Source organism: Astatotilapia calliptera, chromosome 12 (assembly GCF_900246225.1).
Source record: "Astatotilapia calliptera chromosome 12, fAstCal1.2, whole genome shotgun sequence".
Classification (NCBI taxonomy): Eukaryota; Metazoa; Chordata; class Actinopteri; order Cichliformes; family Cichlidae; genus Astatotilapia; species Astatotilapia calliptera.
In genome coordinates, this window is record NC_039313.1 from 8,450,391 (window position 1) to 8,477,702 (window position 27,312).

The following is a 27,312-nucleotide window of genomic DNA, read 5'->3' on the forward strand; positions in this document are numbered from 1 at the left end:
CTCACAACTGCAGTGATCCGGTCCGCGATGTTTTCCAACTGTCGCTCAAGGGTCTCATTTTGAGCAGGCCTCTCTCTGATGTTTCCCCTCATACGCTCAATGGTGTTGTTTTGAGCCTTCACAGCAGCTGCAAGCGTCTCCAAGGTGTTGACCATATTACGTTCGTTGTGAGCGGTCGCGCCTCGTTCCATTTCGATTCCAGCGGGCAGCCTTGGGGGGGGGGGGTTTGAACAGCCGGTTCCGCTCTCTTATTTCTCCGATAAACCAGGGCTAAGCCAACTCCGATCAACATGAACCCTGTTATCATGTTCCGAATAGATAGATTCATGTAAAAATGTCTTTTTACATTTTTTTTTTACATTCTTCTAATGTCAAACGTTTATCTCTAGGAACACTATGAGATCTAGATTTTACAGATATATCCTTATACCTCCACACACCTACCATAATCTCTAACATCTAGAAACCTCCACACACATTCCTCAGTCACACCATACATTCTTGTGCTGAGACCTGGCTCTCGCTCTCACAGTTTATATAGTGTTAAATCACTACAGCAGCCACCTAAAGGCGCTTTATATTATAATGTAGTGACCCTATAATACACATTATCATATGTGTGATAGTTTTGGCATAAACCAAGATTCCATTCCAACAAGGAAAGAGCACTTCTTCTATATGATAACAGAAATAATACAAAAAAAAACCCCAATATGACTGAGATTTAATTTAAATTCTGTAATTTCACAGCAATGACTCTAGAGAAGACAACTAAAAAAGCACTAGAAATTTGCTTGAATGGAAATTCAGTCCCTACCCTCACCTATGGTCACGAGCTGTGGGCGGTAACCAAAGAACGAGATCATGGCTACAAGCGGTAGAAATGAGCTTCCTCTGCAGGGTGGCTGGCCTCTCCCTTAGAGATAGGGTGAGAAGTTCAGCCACTCAGAAGGGTCAGTAAGTAGAGCTACCGCTCCTCTACATCGAAAGGAGCCAGTTGAGGTGGTTCGGGCATCTGACAAGGATACCTTCTGGGCAAGTTGTTCCAGGCATGAGGAGGCCCTGGGGCAGACCCAGGATATGTTGGAGAGATTATATCTCTCGGATTCAATTCAATTCAATTCAATTTTATTTATATAGCGCCAAATCACAACAAAAGTCGCCTCAAGGCACTTCATAGATACAGAGAAAAACCCAACAATCATATGACTTCCTATGAGCAAGCACTTTGGCGACAGTGGGAAGGAAAAACTCCCCCCCCCCCCTTTTTTTTTGTTGTCCCTGTTTGGATCTTTAACCATCAGAATTGTTGTCTTAAGGCCAAGAAAGATGCCAAGCGGATTTATTTCACCAAGTGGATCATCATGGCCTTGCCATATTGGTCCATTTGACTGACCTTTATTATAATTATGAATTTATTTTATTTTTGGTTGCTACAAACGGGACAGACATGACTGGGGGATAGGACAGGGAGAAAGAATGAAAGAAAGAGAGGGAGAGAAACAAAACCAGAGGGGAGAAGAGACGGTGAGAAAGGGGGGAAGAAAGAAAGAAAAACAAACAAAACACCTGGATCACCTGTATAGAGAAAAAAAAACGGAAGAGAAAACAAACAAAAAAACAGCAACATAATAAAAAACAGCACCATCACAATAAACTAGCTAGCAGTAGATAACAGTAGATACTAAATAATAAACGATATTGTGCAGCACGCAAGATAGACAGCGCACAATGTGCTTTGAGGCAGCAGCCAAGAAAGGTGTAGTCTGCGTCTGTGAACATCTGTGTGCACACCTGTGTGGATCAGCATGCTTGTATTCCAAAGGTTTCTCCATGTAACGATCTGCTAGGGAGTGTGGGGAGCCATAGCCCTGTCCCCCAGGGCATGAAGCAGGTATGGAGGAGATCCAGGCCCCAGAGTACGAGGACCCGAGGAGGACCACCAAAAGGGGGGTAACCGTGCCACCCTCCTGGGAAGAGCTGAGTAGAGCCCCAAACGAGAGGTCACCCAGCAGCTACGGAGCAGAGGCCAGAGGGGGTTGCAGTGGCGTGCCCGCGGGCTCTGCCGGCAGCCAGCTGTGCCAGAGAGGACCAAGCTTCAGGCCCAGAGGCCTGAGGGTACCCCACCCCCCGGAGGGGGCCCAGCCGGACCACAACCGCCAGGCCCCACCAATTGGCCACCAGGAGTGAGCCGGTACATACATGAGCGCCCAGCCCCAGTCGACAAGGACCACCAACACACCAACGTCTGAGGGCATCAGCCACCGGCAGGGAGTGTGGTGAGGGGAGATAGGCCTTCGTACTTTGGAGGGCCTGAGATGTTCCCAGAGAGGTTGAGTCTAAGACCCAACCTGACATATAGACACAGACAAACAGGCGCACACGGACACAAACATGCATTCCCACCCCATATACACAACCAAATACTCGGCACTCACCCAATGTGTAGACAGACACAAATAGACACTGCACAGACAGTCACACTCCCCAAACATACTCTATATCCCAGGTCCAGGTACCCCCGCCCCCAGAGGGGCAAGCCGCACCTAGACCCAGGAAATGTAACCCTTCTCTCTGGGGTGGAGGAGAAAAACTCCCTTTGAACAGGAAGAAACCTCCGGCAGAACCAGGCTCAGGGAGGGGTGGCCATCTGCTGCGACCGGTTGGGGTGAGAGAAGGAAGACAGGATAAAAGACATGCTGTGGAAGAGAGACAGAGGTTAATAAAAGATATGATTCAATGCAGAGAGGTCTGTTAATACATACTGAGTGAGAAAGGTGACTGGAAAGGAAAAACTCAATGCATCATGGGAATCCCCAGCAGTCTATGTCTATTGCAGCATAACTAAGGGAGGATTCAGGGTCACCTGGTCCAGCCCTAACTATATGCTTTAGCAAAAAGGAAAGTTTTAAGCCTAATCTTAAAAGTAGAGATAGTGTCTGTCTCCCGAATCCAAACTGGAAGCTGGTTCCACAGAAGAGGGGCCTGAAAACTGAAGGCTCTCCCTCCCATTCTACTTTTAAATACTCAGGGAACAACAAGTAGGCCTGCAGAGCGAGAGCGAAGTGCTCTAATAGGGTGATATGGTACTACAAGGTCATTAAGATAAGATGGGGCCTGATTATTTAAGACCTTGTATGTGAGGAGCAGGATTTTGAATTCAATTTTGGATTTAACAGGATGGCCTTGGTTTGTCCACAGACAAGCTGGAGGAGGTGGCTGGGGAGAGGGAGGTCTTGGCTTGTCTGCTGCCCCAGATGGATCCATCAGTCCAGTGCCTCCATTAGTGTGAATGTGTGTCAATGTTTGAAAGCACTTTGACAAAAAAAAGAGCATTAAAAAAAAACCCTGCTTCTATGAATGGAAGTGAATGCGTGAATCATAGAATCTTAGAATCAAACATAGCATTAACACAACAAACACACACTTAGTAGCTACCAAAACCTTAAATTCCCATTGCTCAGGGAGTTACAGGCTAGGGTTCCTAAGGAAATGCTTTAACACTAACCTGTATAAAAAAGACATAATAAGTACAAAGGTACAAAGTTTATGCCATGGACATCTAAGGAAAACATCCAGCCATCAGTCATCAGTTCATTAGTTATAGTGACTCAGAGATGCAGGAGACACCTGACAAAGCTGATCTGCTTGGCTGCCAAATGCATGCATTGCAGAGATGCATCTTACAGATGTTGGCTTCTTCAGAGTTTTCCATGTAGTGTTTAGTGAATTTGCAATAAGGTTTGAGGGGCATTTTTATTATTGAGAAATACATGTTTGCAGCTGTAAAAAAAACCCCAAAAAAAAAACCAGAAACTGCCGAGCTAAGAAAATAGTCACAGCACTCATCAGAAAAAGTGGAAGTGGAACATCTATGTCACACCGCAATCAAAAACATACGTCTTATGACTTTGACGTCATTAATCAGACCTGTGGTTAGCAAATTACAATTTTTTTCATGTGACCCTTTCTTGGAAATACAATTCAGTTTCTTGGCCCATTAACTGAACTGCAAACAAACTTTTTTTGTTGTTGTTGCAACAATGAAAATTGATTAACGTCATCTTTGTAGATTATTGCAAAAAGACATATTAAGAAGAAAATTCATGTGCAGTTTAATGTTCACATTCAATATGCAAAGGGCATGATTGCTGTTTTTGTACATATTTTTTTGTTAGATAATGGATGTAAAATGTAATTGGCTATTTTTAGAAAATCACATGCTTTTGATTACCAAATAGTATCGATTTCCAGAGAATGTCTTCAAACCAAAAAACCAAAAATTAAAGCAATAGATGCATTCTCAGGAATAAGGGTGCTATAAAAATCTGTTTCCTTCTCTACAGTACAGTCTATATATATGTACTTCCTAGCACAGTTTTAGAACTAGAGGTACAGTGGGGCAAAAAAGTATTTAGTCAGCCACCGATTGTGCAAGTTCCCCCACCTAAAATGATGACAGAGGTCAGTAATTTGCACCAGAGGTACACTTCAACTGTGAGAGACAGAATGTGAAAAAAAAAATCCATGAATTCACATGGTAGGATTTGTAAAGAATTTATTCGTAAATTAGGGTGGAAAATAAGTATTTGGTCACCTCAAACAAGGAAAATCTCTGGCTCTCACAGACCTGTAACCTCTTCTGTAAGAAGCTTTTCTGTCCCCCACTCGTTACCTGTATGAATGGCACCTGTTTGAACTCATCATCTGTATAGAAGACACCTGTCCACAGCCTCAAACAGTCAGACTCCAAACTCCGCCATGGCCAAGACCAAAGAGCTTTCGAAGGACACCAGGAAAAGTATTGTAGACCTGCACCAGACTGGGAAGAGTGAATCTACAATAGGCAAGCAGCTTGGTGTGGAAAAATCAACTGTGGGAGCAATCATCAGAAAATGGAAGACATACAAGACCACTGATAATCTCCCTCGATCTGGGGCTCCACGCAAGATCTCATCCCGTGGGGTCAAAATGATCATGAGAACGGTGAGCAAAGATCCCAGAACCACACGGGGGGACCTGGTGAATGACCTGCAGAGAGCTGGGACCAAAGTAACAAAGGTCACCATCAGTAACACACTACAACGGCAGGGAATCAAATCCCGCAGTGCCAGACGTGTTCCGCTGCTGAAGCCAGTGCATGTCCAGGCCCGTCTGAAGTTTGCCAGAGAGCACATGGATGATACAGCAGAGGATTGGGAGAATGTCATGTGGTCAGATGAAACCAAAGTAGAACTTTTTGGTATAAACTCAACTCGTCGTGTTTGGAGGAAGAAGAATACTGAGTTGCATCCCAAGAACACCATACCTACTGTGAAGCATGGGGGTGGAAACATCATGCTATGGGGCTGTTTTTCTGCCAAGGGGACAGGACGACTGATCCGTGTTAAGGACAGAATGAATGGGGCCATGTATCGTGAGATTTTGAGCCAAAACCTCCTTCCATCAGTGAGAACTTTGAAGATGAAACGAGGCTGGGTCTTCCAACATCACAATGATCCAAAACACACCGCCCGGGCAACAAAGGAGTGGCTCCGTAAGAAGCATTTGAAAGTCCTGGAGTGGCCTAGCCAGTCTCCAGACCTCAACCCCATAGAAAATGTGTGGCGGGAGTTGAAAGTCCGTGTTGCTCGGCGACAGCCCCAAAACATCACTGCTCTCAAGAAGATCTGCATGGAGGAATGGGCCAAAATACCAGCTACTGTGTGTGCAAACCTGGTAAAGACCTATAGTAAACGTTTGACCTCTGTTATTGCCAACAAAGGTTATGTTACAAAGTATTGAGTTGTATTTTTGTTATTGACCAAATACTTATTTTCCACCCTGATTTATGAATAAATTCTTTACAAATCCTACCATGTGGATTCATGGATTTTTTTTTTTTCACATTCTGTCTCTCACAGTTGCAGTGTACCTCTGGTGCAAATTACTGAACTCTGTCATCATTTTAGGTGGGGGAACTTGCACAATCGGTGGCTGACTAAATACTTTTTTGCCCCACTGTAAATATGTCTTTAATATATCTTTGAAAACCAGGAAAAGTTCTTCTCATCAAAACTTTCCAGAAACACATTCCTAAACCTTGTGGAAAGCCTTCACAGAAGAGTCAAAGCTGTTATAGTTGCAAAGGGTGGTTTGACATCATGTTAAACTTTACGGATTAAGAATGGGCTATTACTCAAGTTCATATGTGTGTGAAACCAAATGGCCATCTAGTGTATGTGCACTGTGACAAGGCAGCGTTTTGCAGCTCGATTTACAGTGAGGAAGACTGAGACACAGTATGGTGGAAGCAAGAGGTGTTTATTTGCCCTGCCAATACGATAACATAAGATAAGATAAAATAAACCTTTATTAGTCCCACATGTGGGAATGTTTTTGTTCATGGCAGAAAGTACAAGTTAAGAGCAGTAAAAAATTAAGAAAATTAAGCAATAGAACAGGATAAGATAAAATAGAATAAAATACTATATACAATAGAATAAAGTACTATACAAAATAGAATAAAATACTTTGTTATATTAGGAAAATTGCACTAGATAATATTGCATATCAGGGAGATAGGGCGAAAGTGGGTTACCATTGTTTATTGGATGTGCGTGTCTGCACGTGTGTGGTGATCTGCAGATATCATGTTGTAGAGTCTGACAGCAGTTGGAAGGAAAGACCTGCGAAATCTCTCCGGCCCACACCGTGGGCCTGCCACTGAAGGAGCTGCTCAGTGCTGTCAGAGTCTCCTGCATGGTGGGAAATGTTGTCCAGCAAGGATGACGGCTTAGCCACCTTTCTCCTGTCACTTACTACCTCCACTGGATCCAGAGGGCATCCTAGAACAGAGGTGGCCCTCCGGGTCAGCCTGTTCAGTCTCTTCCTGTCCCCAGCAGACCACACCATAAAAGATGGCTGAGGCCACCGCAGAGTCATACAAGGTCTTCCGAGTGGGTCCTTCACTCCAAAAGGCCTGAGCCTCTGCAGCAGGTACAGCCTGCTCTGTCCTTTTCTGTAGAAGCCATCTGGATTGTGAGTGCAGTACAGTTTATTGTTTAGATGAACACCAAGGTACCTGTAGCTATCCACAGCCTCAAGGTCCATACCTTGGATGTTCAGTGGTTGCAGTGGAGGATGTTTGTGCCTGCAGAAGTCCAGCTCCTTGGTTTTTCTAGTGTTAATCAGGAGGTAGTTCTGTTACCACCAGTCCACAAAGCCTTGGGTCAGCTCTCTGTACTCCCTGTAGTCCCCATCAGTGATGATGCCAACAATTGGCTATGGCAGACAATCACTGGCATGATTGCTGAGCCTTCTCACAGCACAAAAAAATCACTCTCCTGTCTAATGACCACTGGCAGCCTTAAATACTCTCAGCTGTTAAGGACTAAACCATTATTTTACTTTCAGGTGAGTTTTGGCAGACCTACGATGTGGTCCACTGCAACAACTTGTCAAATCAAATCAGTTTCTGGCTGTTGAGGGCCCAGCCCCCAAATGTCAGCAGAAAAACAAAGACAAGATCACAACATTAGTCACTACGTACGGGTTTGTTCCTCAAGCAGGAATGAACTCTTAAACTATTATTCACCTTATACCTCAAAGTTAATAGCGAATAGCTTTATTCATCATTATTTTTGTTTTGTTTAAATAAATTGCATGAATAAATAAATAAAAGTGGAGTATGTAGAGAATGAAACTCACTTGACAACATTCTGGAGTTGAAATATTACATCACGGTACCAGTTTTACTTTAACAGTAAATATTGAACTTGGATAAACCAGCTGGCACATCTAAAAAAAAAGACTTAGCATTGTATGGGCAAGATCACCTTTTCATAGACCAGTGGTTCTTAACCTAGGTTCGATCGAACCCTAGGGGTTCGGTGAGTCGATCTCAGGGGTTCGGCAGAGCCTCCGCCGTGACATGCATGGCTCATTTTGTGCACCAGTAAAAAACATATCTATGTCTTGAATTTGAAAAACATATTTTATTTTTCACTAAAGAGGGGTTCAGTGACTGCACATATGAAACTGGTGGGGTTCGGTACCTCCAACAAGGTTAAGGATGTTATGGTTCAAAATATTGGGGATGGAGACAAGAGAAAAAAGACAATAACAACACTGGTCCGGCCGGGTCAAGTCAAACGATGATTTTAATGGTCACACACGTGGGAGATGGAAACTGAATGCAGACAGCCTCAGATCTCATCACAAAAAACACATCTCCATAGTTTTGTAAAAAATCAGGGTATTAGAACGCCCTTTCATGCGTAATGACAGGTGTTATACAATCAATGTTGACAGTTTTATTTAACACAGAAAAATAACATTGTCGCCTTCCCGAGAGCAGACGCTGACTGCCCCCGTCTCCTGGAGCCATCCGTCCCCTGCTGAGACACAACATTGCAACTACAAGGACTTCCACATTGATTAAGACGATCAGTGTGTATTGCTCTAAAACAAGTGTATAATACTAAATGAATAATGCTTGGTCAGCTACCACTACTTAAAACATAACAAAAAGCATAACTGAGCACAAGATCACCAAGAATAACATCGTATAAGTGCTGTGTAAGCATGTTTGCATTTAGCCCTCTGCACTCAAAGTCAAAACCTGCAATATATCAGTCCGGACCATCACGCCGAACGAAGCTTATGACCTTCAAAAGACCAAGTGCCAACTCATCATAAGCACAATTGCAAGGTGTGTCTGAAATTATTGAAACCACTCTTTTGAACAAAAGACAAACAAATTAACAAATCTTCTAAACGCTATTCAGTTCATTTCAATCATTAATGATTAAACATGAAAGTGATGATTTATGCTTTTCACTAATTCTCTAAAAAGCCCGGAAACTGACTCAGGTATTTAATATTTTAATCAATGTCGTTTAATTAACTACCACTTTAAACTTAGCAAAAAACATAATTGAATAAAAGACCACAAAGAATAATATGATATCAGTGGTATGTAAGCGCGTGCTGCCCTCTATGCTCGAAGCCTTTCCCCTCCATAGATCAGTCAGACATTCACGCTGACTGTAGCTTTTAACCCTTAATTAACTTGAGCACAACTCTAGAATAAGCAACAAACTGCAATATGTATAAGTTGATCATGGTCACATCTGCAATGAAAGATCATATTATTATTCTGGTACTTATAAGTAAAAGATCAAACTAGAGTTATAACAATCACTGTAATACAAAGGCTAATGTAAGGTCAAAAACTTCAGTATATATTTAATGCAAAGCTGGTTATATGATTCTAATGAACTAATAGTGCCATATTAAAATAATGAAACTAGAAGAGGAAAAAACATCCCCTTTTTATTCTACAAGAACCACTGTCATAGACAAAACAAATCCTATTCCTGAGCCTGATGAATAGGTTTCACTTGGCACATTTTATCTTGTTAGTCTGGCTGTGTAATTTCAAATATGTACAGTGCATGCCTTTGTGTGTGGGCTGAGGCATCCACACAAAGGCATGCACTGTGTACAGTACACATACTTTACGAAGTTTAAGTTCAATGAAAGTTAATAAGAAAAACGTGCTCTTATTTTCTTGTTTTAAACCAAAGGGATTTTGAGGCTGAATTGGCCATCACATACGTGTTCTAAAATTGTTAGTCTGAACTGAAAATCCACTCTCAGATGCTTGCTTTCCAATACACATTTGTAATGGTTAAGTTCAATTTTAACAATAAAGGCCTGTTAATTTGCAGAAGCTTGTATTGCAAGAAATACATTTAGGTGATTAAAAAATTCCTTACAATGCCCTGACAAAGCATAAATACAGGTTCAGCAGCCTGCTTATGTCATCAAACGTCAAACTGGAAGAGAAGCAAAAAAACCCCCCAAAAAACAAAACCTGAAATGTGTCTGTGAGTTTCTATCTACTCTGAAAGCATGCCATGGTCGTCTTTGATGATGTAATCCTGAGGCTCTTCTGATTTCTATTATTACTTTCACTGCCACCTACGCCAGATCTGTGGCATTTATGTGACCGAAAGGTTACACTATGATGCAATCTTCCATTAATCTGTCTGTTTATGAGCACTTTGTCTTTCATAACTTATTGTGTCCTATGAAGAACAAAGTGTCCTGACATGAGTCATTCCAGGGTTATTCTTAAGTACAGGATGAATACCCTGTTTACATTAACAAATGTATTCCTTGAACCTTTATACATTTTGTCACCTTACAACCACAAACTTAAAAGACCAACACAGTGGTAAGAAAAGAATACATGTTTTTTTTTTTGTTTTGTTTTTTGCTTTTTGTTTTTTACATGCGAGCATTTGTATAGAATGACGTAAAGGTTGACGTTTGCCATGTAGGGGACATGGCAAAAATGGGCACAAAAGTTAAACCTTTGGGCATAAATGCAAAGCAATTGGTGGTGGTGGTGGCAGCATCATGCTCTTGGGGTGCTTTTCTTTAGCAGGGACAGAGAAGCTGGTCAGAGTTGATGGGAAGATGGATAGAGGCAAATACAGGGCAGGCCTGGAAGAAAACCTGTTGGAGGCTACAAAGGACTGGGAAGGAGATTCACCTTCCAGCAAGAAAATGATCCTAAACCTACAGCAAAAGCTGCAATGGAATGGTTTAAATCAAAGAGTATTCATGTGTTAGAATGGCCCAGTCAAAGTCCAGACCTAAATCCCATTGGATATATGTGGCAAGGTTTACAAATTGCTGTTCACAGACTCTCTCCATCCAATCTGGGTTTTTTTGCAATGAGGAATGGGCAAAAATTTCAGTCTCTAAATGTGCAAATCTGGTAGAAACATACCCCAAAAGATTTGCAGCTGTAATTGCAGCAAATGGTAGCAGGGGGGCTGAATACAAATGCATGCCTTGCTTTTCAAATTTTTATTTGCTTAAGATTTTGAAAACCATGTATTATTTTCATACCACTTCACAATTATGTGCTACTTTGTGTTGGTCTATCACAGAAAATCTCAATAAAAAACATTTAAGTTTGCAGTTGTAAGGTGACAAAATACATAAAAGTTCAAGGGGTATGAATACTTTTTCAAGGCACTGTAGACACCAAACCTGTGCCTGAGTTTCTATTACCTGTTAAATGTTCTTTGGAAATCCTCATTGGATAATATAGTGATGAGTCTTCTGTCTCTTGTTACTTTCCCTGCTACTTACACATTGCCTGGACTTGATCTAACAGACAGTTTGGAAAGGGTAAGGCTGTTTGTGCAGATTTTTCAGCAAATGTAACTTTGTGCAGCAGATACAGCTACCAGTTATCCACTTACAATTTTTTTTTATGATTGTTTATTTTTATAGAATTAGATGAGTATGTATTCCCTATAAAAGTCTGTTAGAAGACTTCTGTTAATTTGAGTAGGTGCTAAATGCTGTGAATTATGCAAGTTTGACATATTAAAGGGCAAACCACCAGTAGGGCTTGTGCATAGACATGATTGCACAAGCTGCCTGTATATCATCTCGTTGAGAGAAGTTTATTTTAACATAGTGCAGTGCAAGCTAAAAGGGTAATGGGAACCAAACCCTCCTACTCCCTTATAAATTGGCTAATGCTTAGAGAGTTCAAAATTAGCTATGCCATTTGTGATTTGTTAAATTGTCATGGATGCAATTTCATGGAAGCGTGCATGTACACACACACACACACACACACACACACACACACACACACACACACACACAGAAACACACTCCTGGCTGTAGCTCAGGTCACCTACTGATCGGAAGGTTGGTGATTCGATCTCTGGCTACTCCAGTCTGCATGCCCAAGGATACCTTGGGCAAGATACTAACCCGAAGTTGCTCTCCGATGCATCCATCGGAGTGTGAATGTGTGTGAATGTGTGTGAATGTAGTTAGCAAAAAAGCACTCGGTTTAGTGTCAGTGCTTGTGAGGGTGATTGGGTGAATGTATAGAGCGCTTTGAGTACTCAGGTAGAGTAGAAAAGCGTGATATAAGAATCGGTCCATTTACCATTTACACAGCTCTCAGTAGCCCTGCCCCCCAAGGTTCTTGTGTGTGCTGACATATTGCGAAATAAAATGACTATAGTGTAATTAAACAGTAGGAAAAGATGGGTGCACAGCACACCACAGCCAGCAAAGCCACATGAATTGCACTACCAACTGTTGTTCATTTTGTAAAGAAAAGAAAGTGAAGAAATTACTTGTGAAAAAGTTGTTCTCTATGGAATCCTGTGGAAAAATGAGTAAATCCCATCATCCTTGATATTTTCATGAAAAACAAGTCATACATTGTCCGTATGACCTCATCTGTCTCGCAAAATCACTAACCTTTGTAAAAAGGACACCACTACATCACAATTCTGATTGATTAAAGTGAAGTTACAAAACAGAAAGTGAAACAGCTGTAGAATTATTGATTGCTGAGCTAGTAAGATAGAGTCCAAATATTTGTTTGTCTGAAGCTACCGCTGGCCAAACTGACACATCAAAATATAACAATAAGTACTGATTGCTACTGATTACTCATTGGCAAATAATGTTTTAAAAAACACACCTAAAACACAAAAAATTATTAAACAACAGGAGAATGCTTGAGTATGGTAATACAAGCCTAAAATATTTCCAGAAGCCAGTTAAGCCTTGCTAACACTAATCTTTTAATGTTTTACTCATAAATGTAGATTTAAAGATTTAACTACATTCACTCCAGTGTGGTATAAAGTTATTGTAGATCCATGAATTTATTGTCTTCTAATTACAGTGCGCCTTTTGTCCCGTTTTCCTCCCCTCACCCTCAACTGGTCATGATAGATGGCTGCACTTGCTCAGCCTGGTTCTGCTGGAGGTTCATTCGTGTTAAAAGAGAATTTTTCCTTCCTACTGTTGCCAAAGTGCTTTCTCAAAGGGGTCATCTAATTGACGGGGTTTTCTTCGTTTCCTCTATAATTTTAGGGTCTATACCTTAAAATATAAAGCAACTTGAGGCGTTGTCCTAATGTTGTAAACCTGCTCAACATTTGGCAATAAAACCCTTTCTGATTCTGATTCTGTAGTGATTTGGAACTATATAGATAGAGCAGAATAGAACATATTAGAATTGAATAGGGAAAACCAGAGTTCTGACTCTCTTTTCACAGACATACAATTGTCTGTCCAACTTGGAACAATCCAAAGTCTACATGAACCACAAAAGAATAGAATTTTGTATAATGTTCGCTAAACACCCTCAAATATAATTAGATTTTAAGAGCAGAAAAAGGAGAACCAACAAAGGAGAGCAAAATATCTAAAGTGTTTATTTTAACTTGGAAGAGTGATCACAGGGAGTTTGATTATTATCAAGCCAAGCAGATAAGAGAACCATTTTTGAAGAGTTGTAGGACTCCACAATACAGTCAAACTGTGAGATACTTTTTTTTTTCTGACAATGCAGTATTTTATCCTTTTGCATAAAGTATTTTATTCTATTGTATATTGTATTTTATTATTTTTTATCTTATCCTATTCCACTGTTTTTCTTCATTTTTGCTGCTTAACTTTGCACTGTCCACTTTCTGCTGTGACACAACAAATTTCCCACATGTGGGAATAATAAAGGCTTATCTTATCTTATACTTGCTGCTGCCTATCTTGGCCAGGTCTCCCCTGAAAAAGAGGTTTTTAATCTCAATGGGATCTTCCTGGTTAAAATAAATAATTAATATTTTTTTAAGAAGTCTAGAAAATATCAATTTGAGCTTTTGGTTCCAAATGCCTGAGTCAGAAGAGACCTGACTCAGGAACACTGTTGTTGTTCCAAACTACTTCCACTTTTAGTTGATAGGACGATGTCTAGGAAGGAATACATTTCATAAACAAACTTTTTGCATTGACAGCATCTTATTACAGTACAACACCCACATTTAGGAGTAACAATTCTTTCACACATCTAAGGAGCTTGGAAAGCAAAGGATCTAGACTTCTTTAAGTTGCTTGAAGACGTTTCACGTCTCATCTGAGAAGCTTTTTCAGTTCTACGGTCACAATCAGCCAAGGTTTCGAGTGAAAGGTTACTTTGGGGCAGATTAGTGGATTAGGTGGAGGATCAATAGGGGGTCCATGACCCTCTTGGGGGACACTCCCATAGGGCTTGCTTAAAATCTGGGTTCGGGTCTTCCTCCCCTCACACTCAACTGGTGATGATAGATGGCTGCACTCACTAAGCCTGGTTCTCAGAGGTTTCTTCCTGTTAAAAGGGAGTTTTTCCTTCCCACTGTCGCTAAAGTGCTTGCTCATAGGGGGTCATATGATTGTTGGGTTTTTCTCTGTATCTATGAAGCGCCTTGAGGCGACTTATGTTGTGATTTGGCGCTATATAAATAAAACTGAATTGAATTGAACTCATTGTGAAATCTAGCCCCACCCTATCATGTGATTTCCTGAGGTCAAATGGCCCAGGATGTGAGTAGGCGTTAAGGCATCTGGAAAGGGATCTCATGACTGGATGGTGTCGTAAACCACCGCCTCTGTTCAAAGATGGTCATTCACAGTGGACATAGATGGCTTCTTTCACTCCTCTTTCAAACCATCTGTCTTCTCTGTTCAAAATGTGAACATTGGCATCCTCGAAGGAGTGACCTTTTTCCTTTAGATGCAGATGGACTGCTGAGTCTCGTCCTGTCGAGGTGGCTCTTCTGTGTTGTGCCATGCGTTTATAAAGTGGCTATTTGGTCTCTCCAATGTAAAGGTCTGAGCATTCCTTGCATCATTTTGCCACAACTATTTGCAGAGTGCCTTTCTAGAGACTCAAACATAACTAGCTAATTGACTGATACCCAGTTCATAACTAGGTGGGGTCAACTATTCCACAACAAATTAAGGAAATACAAGAGCTGGAGTGATTTTCAAGCATTTGATAGCTTATCATTTGATCATTCAAGATGAAATCGAAGGAAAGGAATGCACTGCCCAGCTCACCAACTTCCAAAGGCCTGGAAGAGCATAGACAGCCACTGTATGATTGCATACTTTGTTCCTTGGTTAATACAAACATCTTCATAACATCTACTCATATTCTCTGCTTTTGAGACCCCGAAAAAGTACAAAAATTGTTGTAATCCCCAAACAGTTAAGAAAATACTTTTGGCAATGTTGTAAAGTTTGTAGAGTGAAGATCTCAGGTGCAGGCTCATAGGCAGGCAGGGATTAAATGGAAACAGCTCTTTATTGAAAGCGACCCATATTTTAAGCAAGCCCTATGGGGGTGTCCCCCAAGAGAGTCATGGACCCTCTATTGATCCTCTACCTACTCCACCAATCTGCCCCTGTCACGGTCTGTGGAGATAGACCGTGTGGGAATGTGTGTGTTGGACCCAGACGCGAACACAAGGGAAGATGCAGGAGTGGATTAAACAAAAGCGAGCCTTTTATTATGGCTGATAACAGAACAAACCAGAGCGAGGGCAGTATAAGGGTAATAGTTCAAACAGAAAACCTAAACTGGACATAAACTAAGAAAACGCTATGGCTGGAGATACGGAACACAGGGGGTGGTAACACAGACGACGCGACACAGACTACATGAAACACAGAGACTAAATACACAAGAGGGATGATCAGGGGAAGTGGCCACACATGGGAACACAGCTGACACAGATAAACATAACAAGACATGGCAGGAGTAAACAACACTGACGGGAGACTGTCAAAGTAAAACAGGAAGTACACAGGTGCAAACAGGAGGAGAGAGAGAGCACGGGCATAGTGGGCTGGGGAAACATGGAATGAAACAAGGAGGGGAGATGAGGGCTCACAGATACATAGAGGGACACACAGGGGATAAAAGTCACAAGGGGAAGTCAAATAAGGAACACCACAACAGGACAACTTAGGAACATGGCCTAAATAAGGAACGAAATACAAAAATACAAGAAACTAAGAATACTGGGCCCACATGGCCCAGGACCATGACATCCCCAAAGTAACCCTTCACCTGAAACCTTGGCTGATTGTGACCCACACTCATTTTTAAACCTTGGCTCATGTGATTAGGTAGAGGATCATTAGGGGGTCCATGACCTTCTTGGTGGGACACTCCCATAGGGCATAAAATCTGAGACTTTCCACCAACTGAAAAAGCTTCTCAGATGAGAGGTGAAACATCTTCAAGCAACTTAAAGAAGTCCAGATGCTTTTCTTTCCAAGCTCCTCAGACTGGCAGCTAAGAAACTACAAATAAACTTAATGGCTAGGATGCATGTAGGCAGGGAACAGGCAGCATGCTTGTAAGGTTGACGGGATGATGTAAGGTTATTAGTGAGATGTGAAATGCAAAGGAACACAGCTAGAACTACATGGGGAAATGAGACCAGGGAAAGTGAAAAACTCTAAACGCACAAGACGAAGGTTACAAAAATGAAAGAGGAAATAACTAAACGGGAACATCATAGATGGAGACAATACACAGGGAACACTAGTAAGGCAAGGTAAACTGAAAGAAGGAATATCATAAGCATAACAGTAACTGGAAAAAAGCACAACACAGAAAAACACAATGCCAACTAAGAAACAGACCGACAATAACTAATAAAGAGAACTTGAAAAGCCCAAAATGCTTAACTGAGGGTCAATGACCCAGGCACTGTGACCGTTACATACCTTGAATTAAAGGTGAAAATCTGCACTTCACATCACAACCTGGGCGATTGTGCATTTTAAATCAGAGGCAAAAATTTTTTAAAAACAAACCCCAAAAAGTGTAGTTGGGGTTCTTATGAGTCAAACTGAAAAATAGCTGAAAACGAGGAATTCAAATCAATCAGTTTTATTAATGGACACATTTCATTCATTCAGCAAGGAACAGACAGATAACAGAAAGTTACTTCAAATTTGTGAAATGAGCAGAAGAGAAGAGAGCAGGACAAAAACGCACATGAGTACCAAGAATTCTTATCATGTGACACGACCTGCAGGTAACATACGCTCATTTCACGTGAACGTATCAGCAGGCTGTCTTAAAAAATAAATAAATAAATAAAGGCAGTGCATGCATGTACACATGCAGGACATTAGGGAGCACAATAGATTTAGATCTCACACAAACAGACTTGTCTACATTCATGTACACACACATAAGTGTCCAACAGGACGGGCTACCGGCTGTAGCACATGCAGCACTAAGACTGAAAATCCTTTAATTTAATGAAAAACACTGGAAATACAAAAAAAAACAAAAAAACAACACTCACGGCTAAAGCACACAGGCAGTTGTGTAATTGCAGGGGAGTGTCAGTGTTGCATGCTGGCTGTGGTGAACTTTAAATCAGACATTTGTACAATATTTGAAGAGCACATTGTCAGCAGTCCCCACCTGTCCTCTTAAGGCAGTTAGAAAAGAGGTGTAGAGTGTTCATATTGTTCGTAGGAGCAGCTGCATTGGTGTGGAAAAATGCGAGAAGCAAAAAACAAAAAAAAGAATAAGTCCAAATGACTATTCTTGCTTTAAATAACATAGGTATTGCATTCGCTTCAGCTAGCACTTAAGGCAAATATTTTCCCCCAAACAATCCTCACAAACAGTTTCCGTGGTTTACAATTCTACAGTGTAAACTGTAAACTATGGAAATCATCATATATGACAGTTTCATCACCAATAAGTTAACGTAATCACAAGAGTCACTGTGAGAAAAAAAGGAAAGGGGCAAACACATTTGCAGTAAAAGAAGGAAACTGTCACATCTTTCAAACAAACCAAAAGTGGCCTATATGGTTTCCCTGCTCCTCACATATGAAGTGGGACTGGAAAATAATACAACATAAAGAAGTCCCGTTTGTTTTCACTTCTTCTTTAGTTGCCTAATATCACCACTTTAACCCAAAGAATTGAGAACAGGAAATTGTTTCACGCGCCCCGCTGCCTTTTGAAGAAAAACTGAGAAATTTCGTCGTTTAGACCCAGTTCAGTGAAAGCTTACACTTCTAATCTCTGTGAGAGAATAATTTAGACTTTTACAATTAAATTCTTCATCAGAGTTTAGCAAAGAAAGCAGTTTTAAAATATAGCAAAGACATCAAACGCACCAATATAATTTCATTCAAGCATTGGGACGTATTGGGACTTTGGGATGCACATAACACAAAAACATCACAAACAGAAAACTGAAAGGAATGTTAACCATCCCCAATGAGGAATTTCCTTGAGTCACTATAAGAGTGTTTCTATTTTCACTGCTGTCTGAGAAGCATTTTGTGTATTTGGGAGAGGTGTTATTGAGGATTAGAGGTTAGTGTAAGAATGAGAAATTCTTTGTGGCTTCACTATGTGTCCAATCACACACATGCACATGCATACGTGTGTGCGCTGTCTAACTGAGAAGCTCCAGGTATGTGACTGGCACTTTTCCTTTATGGTTTCCTTTCTCTCCAATCAGCCAGTCAGAGTCCATTCCAGGCACTGTGTAAACTGTGATGAGCTGTAACGCAGAAAGAAGGCGAGCATTCAAAATGTGCAAAACAGAGGCAAATGTAAATAATCAGCATTTTATAGTATAGTATATTAACCATATTATCCATATTTTATTCAACAGAAAACAGGAAAACACTGGGGGTAAATGGTGTCATCATATGGGGATTACATTCTTCTCTAACTCTACACATGTAACTGAGTAGCAATGTTTCTCACACATGCTTGTATTTCAATCCTTGAAATTATTTAGCTGCTTTCCAGGATCTTATTCATGCTCAGGTGTTGCAGGTGAACCCTAACTTCACTGCTTAGATCTGCAAGTAACGAAGAGGCTTCTCCTAGTCTAGCAAGAGTCAATAAGAAGGACCGTTCCATCAATCTACAACACATGATTGTGGACTCGGAGTTCATCTGGAATATAAAACACAACATCATAAACAGAAGGCTATTGCACTTGAATATAAATTCCATCTTAAAACCAAAAGGGGACCATAAACCTGCATAAACACAGAATAAACATAAAGATTGTTGAAAGACAACCTCAGAACTAAAGGCAGGAAATGTTGTATCAAGCCTACCCTGAGAAATAACAGAAAGCTAAACACCAACAAAGAATATAGAGCCATGAAGTGATGAGCGAAACTAAAAAAAACTTCCCTAAAACTCAAAATCCTGGGTCCCAGATCCAGGGACAATGACAATCTGCTCACCCCCCACCAACTGGTTGCGGCAGCTGGCTGCTACTCTCTGAGCCTGGTTCTGCCAGAGGCTTCTTCCTGTTCAAAGGGAGTTTTTCATTCCCACGGTCACCAAATGCTTGTTCACATGCAAGTTCACAATATAAAGCGCCTTGCGGTGGCGGTTATTATTATTGGCTCTATATGAATAAAATTTAATTGAACTGAATTGAACAAAAGTCACACCATTTCAGTTCCCTTGTTATTCACAAGGGGCTTAACTCCTAATTGCCCACCGGTGAGGACAAAGGCAGAGTTACTCATGATGCTCTCCTGGCTTCATTTCTTTCATATAATTACTCCGAAACTCAAACCCAGGGTATGTTAAGCTTTTCTAATTTGTCTACTTTGTCTCTTTTGTCACCTATGTCCCCAAAGCCACCCTGCTTTTCAACTTCAGCCAATAAGACCATTTCCCAAACCCATAAACATAAACTACACTCTTTTCACTTACAGTCATTTATTCACCTTTCACCAACTTTAATTTCAAAACTGTGTCATTTGTGTATATTTGTGTTATTTGTGTATATACTGTATACTCTGTGTATTTACTATCTCTTATTGCCTGTTTATGCCCTGTCCTTAGCTTCAACGTCATGCTGCTCTGTTGTATGTTAATTGCCCCTTGGGGATAAATAAAGTCTTTCTGATTCTGATTCCTGTTACACAGGTCATCCAGATCTGCTCACAATATAATGAATGTCTCAGTTCCTAAAATTTATCAAGGGGAAAGAAGCAGGAAGGAAGAGGAAAAAAGGAACCTTACTGGAGAAACCAACTGATGACGCACAAGCGTATCATTTGAGGAAGTGTTTTAAATTCAGCATATAAAAGAGACACTGGACACAGCTGACATACAAACCACAGCAGGGCGAGATTTCTCAAACCCCTTTGTGGTGTTCATAAATTGTTTCAGTTTTTTTAGATGATCAAACTTTCAATATGTGAGTGTGATTAAAAAGCGCAGCTCTGTCTGACTCAGAGTTATGACTGAAATCTAAATGCTGTGTGTATCTACGTGTCTGCTGACACTGTAGAGTTGGAATGAACACATGGATGCTTTCTCAGATTATTTTTTAAATCATCTGTGAATGACATGATGATATTGAGAAATGAAAAAATGCTAGTAACTCAGCAAACGTTTACTAAAAAGGTCATGCACAGTCTTTCCAAAGAACAAAGTGTATCTGGATAAAAGCATAGCAACATCATGCCAGGAGTTCAGTTAAAATTTTCTGCATCTTTAACTGAACTCCTAATTTGTTTACAATTAATCTACAAACTATCCAATGTTGATCAAAGTCATCTCTTGTTGATTTTGTCACTAGCTCCTTTTTAATTTGCATGAAGCTTGGAACTACATTTGAAACACAATATCTGCGAACATATTTTATCTGTTTTTGAAATCAAAATTAAAACAGGAACCTAAAATATGTGGTTTTTACATGGATCACTTAACATCACTGATAAGCTGTACCTTATTAAGGTCCAATACATGTTTCCCATCCTTTAAATTTAATTTTCAAACAATTATGAGAAAAGCTTTTCATCAGGGGACAACAGAGGTTGTGATGCAAAGTTCTATAAATCATGAATATTTCTGTTGTTGGCTATAAAAGACCCAACAATTTATTTTTTACTTGAATTTATTTTATTACATACAACTGCTTAGGCTGTATCAGCTGCCTGTTTTTCCAGTTACCCGTACTCATTAGTACACTCTATGTGGACTGCACAGCTTTTGCCACATTGGAGTAATTTTGGTGCCCAGTCACTCTCAGGAAGATTCAAGGTTTCTTCAGTTGTGAGTGATGGCTCGCACTGTGGTTCGTTGGAGTCCAAGAGCCTTAGGATTTTGTAACTTCACACTGTCACACAGGTTCCATGTAACAGATTACTTGACTCTTAAGGTCCAGCAGTAATCAGGCCTGATTGTGTCTAGTGAAACTGAACTCAGCTTTCAAAAAAAGCATCGTGGGAGAGTGGTGGGAATTACTTTTACACATAGGGCATGTCCATGACTAATGTTACAGTGGAATGCTGATTTTCTTTTTAATCTTTATACTTTTAACGGGTGTACATTTGTATACGTCTCTGCATGTGAACAGCAAGATTGTTGTACTTGTTTCCATCATCAGAAAAGAAAATACACACAAACAAAAGATTAAAGATCCGGGAAAGTGTAAGTGCATTACATAATTACAAGCAGCAAATGCCACATGACCGAGCCTATTGTTTAGACCAAGCCCTGAAGAGATTTCTGGCCAGAGACCAACAGCCATATACTGGCTGCCTAGTTCCAGGCTGATGATGAAACCTCACCTCGTCAGCCAGAAGGGAGAGCTCACTGGAATCCGCTGCATCGTAATCATAAAGGACTCTGGCTTTGCGGGTTCCTGTAGCTGGTGCTTGAACTTCTTCGATCTTAAGGGTGTCAGTTTCCACTGGGCTGCTGCTGCCTTCTGTCACCATACTGGGAGTAGCAATGGCGTTTGTGGAGTTCAGTGCGAAAGCATTAGGAAGCCTGGGGGGGAGAGGTAGATGTGATGGTCTGAATATCCAGAACATGTAGAACACTAATAAACTAAAATAATAAAAAATGGGCAAAACTTTGTTTAAAAAACTAAATAAACAGCTTTTTCTGCATCTACACTGTTATAACCTGAAGCAATGCATACAATATATTATATGCTGCAAAGTGAAAAAAAAAATACAATATTTGTATGCATGTTGAAAAATGTATAATATTTTTTAATTATGGCTTTTGGCACTCAGCAGTGCCAAATAAGTAGCTTTTTGTAGATTTTCAGCCAAAATAGAAATGCACAATGGAATGCAGAAACTACTCCAAGAGAAATCATCGTGGTGTTGCAGAGTCGTCTAACATGAACACAAAGCAACAAAAGGGTGAAAGGTGAAAAAAAATATGATTAATGATGCCATTCTATGATTGTATTTAGACTTTTTATTCTTAATTTTACTTTATCCATTGTTGTAAATCATAAAATGTGGATCATAAAATGTTACATAGAGGATGCCAATCTTTACCATTTTGAGTAACACAGAAAATTGCAGGGAAGAATGACAAGATAAAGAGTTGCTGCAGTCCGGTGGTTATGTGAAGAGCAGCAGGATAAAGGTTCTTAGCATACTAGTGAAGTTAAATAAAAAGTGCTTCTCCAATGCCACGGGAAAAAGCATGATAAGGCTTGATAAGGGTTATACCAGTTGCCTAGTTGTCCTATGTTGGACATGGTTCGTAGAAACTGCTACAGTGTAATTATATTAGTTATTAGTAGAGATGGCACGATACCACTTTTTTATGTCCGATACCGATACCGATATCATAAATTTGGATAACTGCCGATACCGATATGAATCCGATATAGTGTTTTTTAATAAACAAAACTGTTTTTTAAATATCTTGCTGCATTTTGTATAAGTTCATACTCAAGTTTAAAACAACAACTACACTAAAGCTATTCTGTTATACCTGTATGCAAAAAAAAAATATTTCATAGTTCAGCAATACTGATCAATCTAATAAACTTAAACCTACACCATCCTCCCTATTCTGGTATTTTAAAGAGTACTTAGCATAAATATTAAGCAACCTAACTAATAGGGTTCCAACTCCCAGCAACAACAAAAATAAATAAATAAAAAATAGGGAACCACCCCTCACGCTCCACCTCATGATGCTTAATCGACGTAATCAACCTTAATTTGATGCAGTGTGAAAAAAAATGCACAGAAATCAATTATTTTTCAAGAAATATTAAATAGATTCAACATCTTTCTTCAACAAAATTGCAGACTGCACAGATGGTACCTTCCCAAAGGAAAAAGTACTATAGCTTACTAGGGTATATATATTAGACTTAATAGTTACTATATACAGTAATTGACTTCTATTCATTTTACATCAAATTAAAACTTTGGGTGTAAGATAATTATTTATTAAAAGCTAGACATTTTAAATGAGAATAAGAAAGAAAAGTATGTCTTTGTGCCCCCTTTTCCCTGTTAATGCCCTATCGGCCCCCCTGGCTAAACTTTGCTAGATCCGCCCCTGCACAGTTACCAGCGTCAGCTATGTAGAAAAAGATCCTCGAGTAGAAAGTAATATTAAATAAATTCTAACAACAGCTGATCAAGCTTAAACGTGCTGCTGTTGTTTATCCGCTGGTTTCCTCTTTCTGGTGCAAAGTGGGCCAAAAGCAAACTAGAGACACGGACTCGGACAGAAAAGCCGATCAGCTGATCATTAAGCAGTTTCATGATTGAAGTAGCAGCAAGAGAGAGAGAGAGGCAGTCGCTCCATATATCGCTTGTTAAGCTTAACGCAGGAATGCTTTACAAACATTCAGAGATGGACTTACACACTTGCTTTACTTCTCTTGGGATAACTTTGTCGGAGATGAAATGCCGGGTTGCTAGCGAAGCTCCAAATGCTATCCAGACCACTGACAGGTCGGCATGCCACAGCCGCTCTATCACGTGATGCATACTGCTCCGACGTGCTAACGTTCTGAGGTGAGTTACAGCGTGTTGCAAGTTTTGTGAGGTGCTTTCGTGATATTTAATGGATCGGATTACATTTTTTATTTTTCTCCGATATCCGATCCAGTAATTTAGGTCAGTATCGGACCGATACCGATACGTAATATCGGATCGGTCCATCTCTAGTTATTAGTTTATATATTTTAAGAACTGTATTGTTATCTGTTTTTAATCAGTTATGAGTAGATCGTTGTGTCATTGTGTTAACCGAAGTGTTTGGCATTACAACTTCAGGCTTGGGGTATAAAGGATACAGGCTATCAATTCTCACCAAGCACGAAGCTGAATGAATCAAACCATCCACCCACATCACCCCCCATTTTACTCTCACCTTCCCAGCTCTTTCTGTAGCTCCTGCATGTGGAGGTGACACTGCTTGTAATAAGCTGCTTGGGCCTCCACAAATTCATGCAGGCAGCGCAAATGATTCACCTGAAAATAAGAATCAGCAGTCATTCTTAAAGGATCACAACGATGTGATTGGATTTTTTTTACACTGATAAAACCTCTACCACAATGTGTGAAAACAATATTTAATATACAATTATCCATCTATCTATGGTTCCTGAGCCACCCTTCTCTTTGGTGACAGTGCTTCAAACCCTTGGCCTTCCCATATGGAAAAGATATATATAAATCTTATAAAGTTTGTTTCTGTCTTGTGTGAAACTTGTATGAAAAGCATATAAGAGTGAAAACAGATATAAGATCCCTTGAAAAATTATATAATGAAACTTGTATGTTTTGGATACTTACTAAAACAATGTATGAAAGTAATGAGAAAGTGGCCACTTTCATGAGTAAATCATGTAAGCCTTATATGATTTACTCATGAAAGTGGCCACTTTCATGAGTAATCACATATAAGTTTTTACTATTTCTTTTCCATATGGGTTCTCTCAATGAGCTTCATATTTTAAGAACTATATTGTTATCAGTTTTTAATCAGTTATGAGTAGAAATGGTTTTCACTTCACATTTGTGCCTTGTCAGGGTTCAGTTGTGGAATTTCTTGCTTTCTTATTGGGGTTTGGACCATCAGTTTATGTTGTGGAGAAATCAGGTTGGTACAGCCATATTTGACAACTGTTAGAATTCAAATTCAGAAAGTTCTCAGAAAGTTTGGGTCAGCAACTCTCTTTCCGGTCTCCGTTCCACCTCCACTGGCTCCCCCTAGGGCTGTGTGCTCTCCCCCCTGCTCTTCATCCTCTACACCGATGACTGCAGATCCAAACAGCCTAACTGTCACCTGATGAAATGTGCTGACGATACAGTTCTCCTGTCACTGCTGTCAGGCCCCTCACAACACCACGGTCCCGCTCTTCAGGAGTTTGTAGAGTGGTGTGACAGCTCCAAGCTTGGTTGCCCAAGGACACAACGACCGAGACTGTCGCAGCCGGGGCTCGAACTTCCGATTACAGGACGAACTGCCAACTCTTGAGCCACGATCGCCCCTATCATCAATGACCCCTCTCACATTCTTCACCCCACATTTCAATGGCTCCCCTCTGGGCAGCGCCTCCATGGAATTTCGTGCAGCACTGAGAGGATGAGAGCCACCTTTGTCCCCAAAGCCACCCTGCTTTTTAACTCCAGCCGATAAGACCATTTCCAGAAACATAAACTACTCTACACTCTTTTATACTGCTGACACTTAATTCACTTTTAGTCACTTACAGTCATTTATATACCTATTCAGTGACTTTAATTTTAAAACTGTGTAATTTTATACATGTGTATATACTGTATATACTGTGTATTTATTATCTCAATTTTTATTGCCTGTGCTTATCTTCAGCGTCATGCTGCTCTTTTGTATCTTAATTGTCCCTTGGGGATAAATAAAGTCTTTCTGATTCTGATTCTGATATTATGGCATGAACCAATCAGCTAACCAAAGGGAAATGACAGTCCATCATTACTTTAAGAACTGAAGGTCAGTCAGTCTGGAAAATTTCTAAAACTTTGGATGTGTCTCCAAGTACAGTTACAAAAACCATCAAGTGCTACGATGAAACTGGTTCACACGAGGAACGCCCCAGAAAAGGACGACCAACAGTCACCTCTGCTGCTGAGTCTAAATTCATCCAGCCTCAGAATTCGCAAGTTAACAGCACCTCAGATTAGAGAATAGATAAATGCCACACAGAGTTCCAGAAGCAGACACATCTCTACATCAACTGTTCAGAGGAGACTGTGTGAATCAGCCTTTATGGTCAAATAGCTGCTAAGAAACCACTACTAAGGAAAAGCAACAAACAAAAGAGATTTGTTTGAACCAAGAAACACAAGGAATGGATAACAGACCAGTGGAAATCTGTGCTTTGGTCTGATGAGTCTAAATTTAAGATTTTGGTTCCACCCGCTGTGTCGTTGTGCGACGCAGAAAAAGTGAACGGATGGACTCCACAAGCATGGTTCCCACCTTGAAGCATGAAGGAGGAGGTGTGATGGTGTGGGGGTGCTTTGCTGGTGACACTATTGGGGATTTATTCAAAACCGAAGGTACACTGAACCAGCATGGCTACCACAGCATCCTGCAGCGACGTGCCATCCCATCCGGCCCCTCACAACACCATGGGCCCGCTCTTCGGGAGTTTTTAGAGTGGTGTGACAGCTTCAAACTTGAACTGAACGTGAGCAAAACCAAAGAGATGGTGGTGACCTTCTCCAGTAGGCAGAGGGATCTGGCTGCTTCAGTCACCACCACCATCCATGGGAAGCCAGTGGAGGAAGTTGAGGAGTACAAATACCTGGTAACCATCTTTGACAACCTCCTGAAATTCTCTGCCAACAAAGAGGAGATTCTCAGGAGGTGCCACCAACGGTTATACCTCCTTAGGAAACTCAACTCCGTTGGAGTCAGCACACCCATCATGATGACGTTTTACTATGCCTTCCTGCAAAGCATCATGATCTTCTCCATTACCTGCTGGTTCCACTCCGTCAGCTTTCAGAACAGGAACAGAACGCAGCACACTGTATCAGTGTGCTCTAAAATCGTTGGCCTGCAAGTCAGAACTCTTGCACAGGTTTTCAGCCAACAGGCCCATAAGACAGGCAGCCAAAATCATCAATGACCCCTCTCATATTCTTCACCCCGCATTTCAATGGCTCCCCTCTGGGCGGCGCCTCCGCTGCACTTCCTGCAGGACTGAGAGGATGAGAGCCACCCCATCCTGTTTGCGTTTCGTTAGATTATCATTTATTTTTCAACAGCACAATAACCCCAAACACACCTCCAGGCTGTGTAAGGGCTATCTGACCAAGAAGGAGAGTGATGGAGTGCTGCACCAGATGGCCTCCACAGTCACCTGACCTAAACCCAGTCAAGATGGTTTGGTATGAGATAGACCGCAGAGTGAAGGCACAGTGAAGGGCCAACAAGTCCTCAGCATGTCTGGGAACCGTTGGAAAACCATTTCAGATGACTACCTTATGAAGCTCATTAAGACAATGCCAAGAGTTTGCAAAGCAGCAATCAAGGCAAAGGGTGGCTATTTGGAAGAATCTAAAATCTAAAATCTAAAAACCATTAATTGAGATGGTGTGTCCAAACTTTTGACTGGTAGTGTGTGTACTATATTTCTATATGTAGTCTGAGCA

At 40.7% G+C, this 27,312-nt stretch overlaps 1 protein-coding gene across 4 annotated transcripts in view; it reads right to left on the bottom strand.

Moving 5' to 3' along the window:
- Nucleotides 1–16,749: 16,749 nt before the first annotated feature.
- The window catches only part of LOC113034112 (endophilin-B2-like), a 28,917-nt gene continuing 18,354 nt past the window's right edge, over nt 16,750–27,312 (bottom strand). For all 4 annotated transcript variants that reach the window (XM_026188451.1, XM_026188449.1, XM_026188450.1 and 1 more), the window contains 3 exons: nt 24,038–24,138; nt 21,466–21,667; nt 16,750–18,413 (listed from right to left, as the gene is read on the bottom strand). In XM_026188451.1, coding sequence (XP_026044236.1) covers nt 18,306–18,413; nt 21,466–21,667; nt 24,038–24,138 — 411 coding nt within the window. In that variant the 3' untranslated portion in view covers nt 16,750–18,305. The remainder of the gene's footprint in view (nt 18,414–21,465; nt 21,668–24,037; nt 24,139–27,312) is intronic.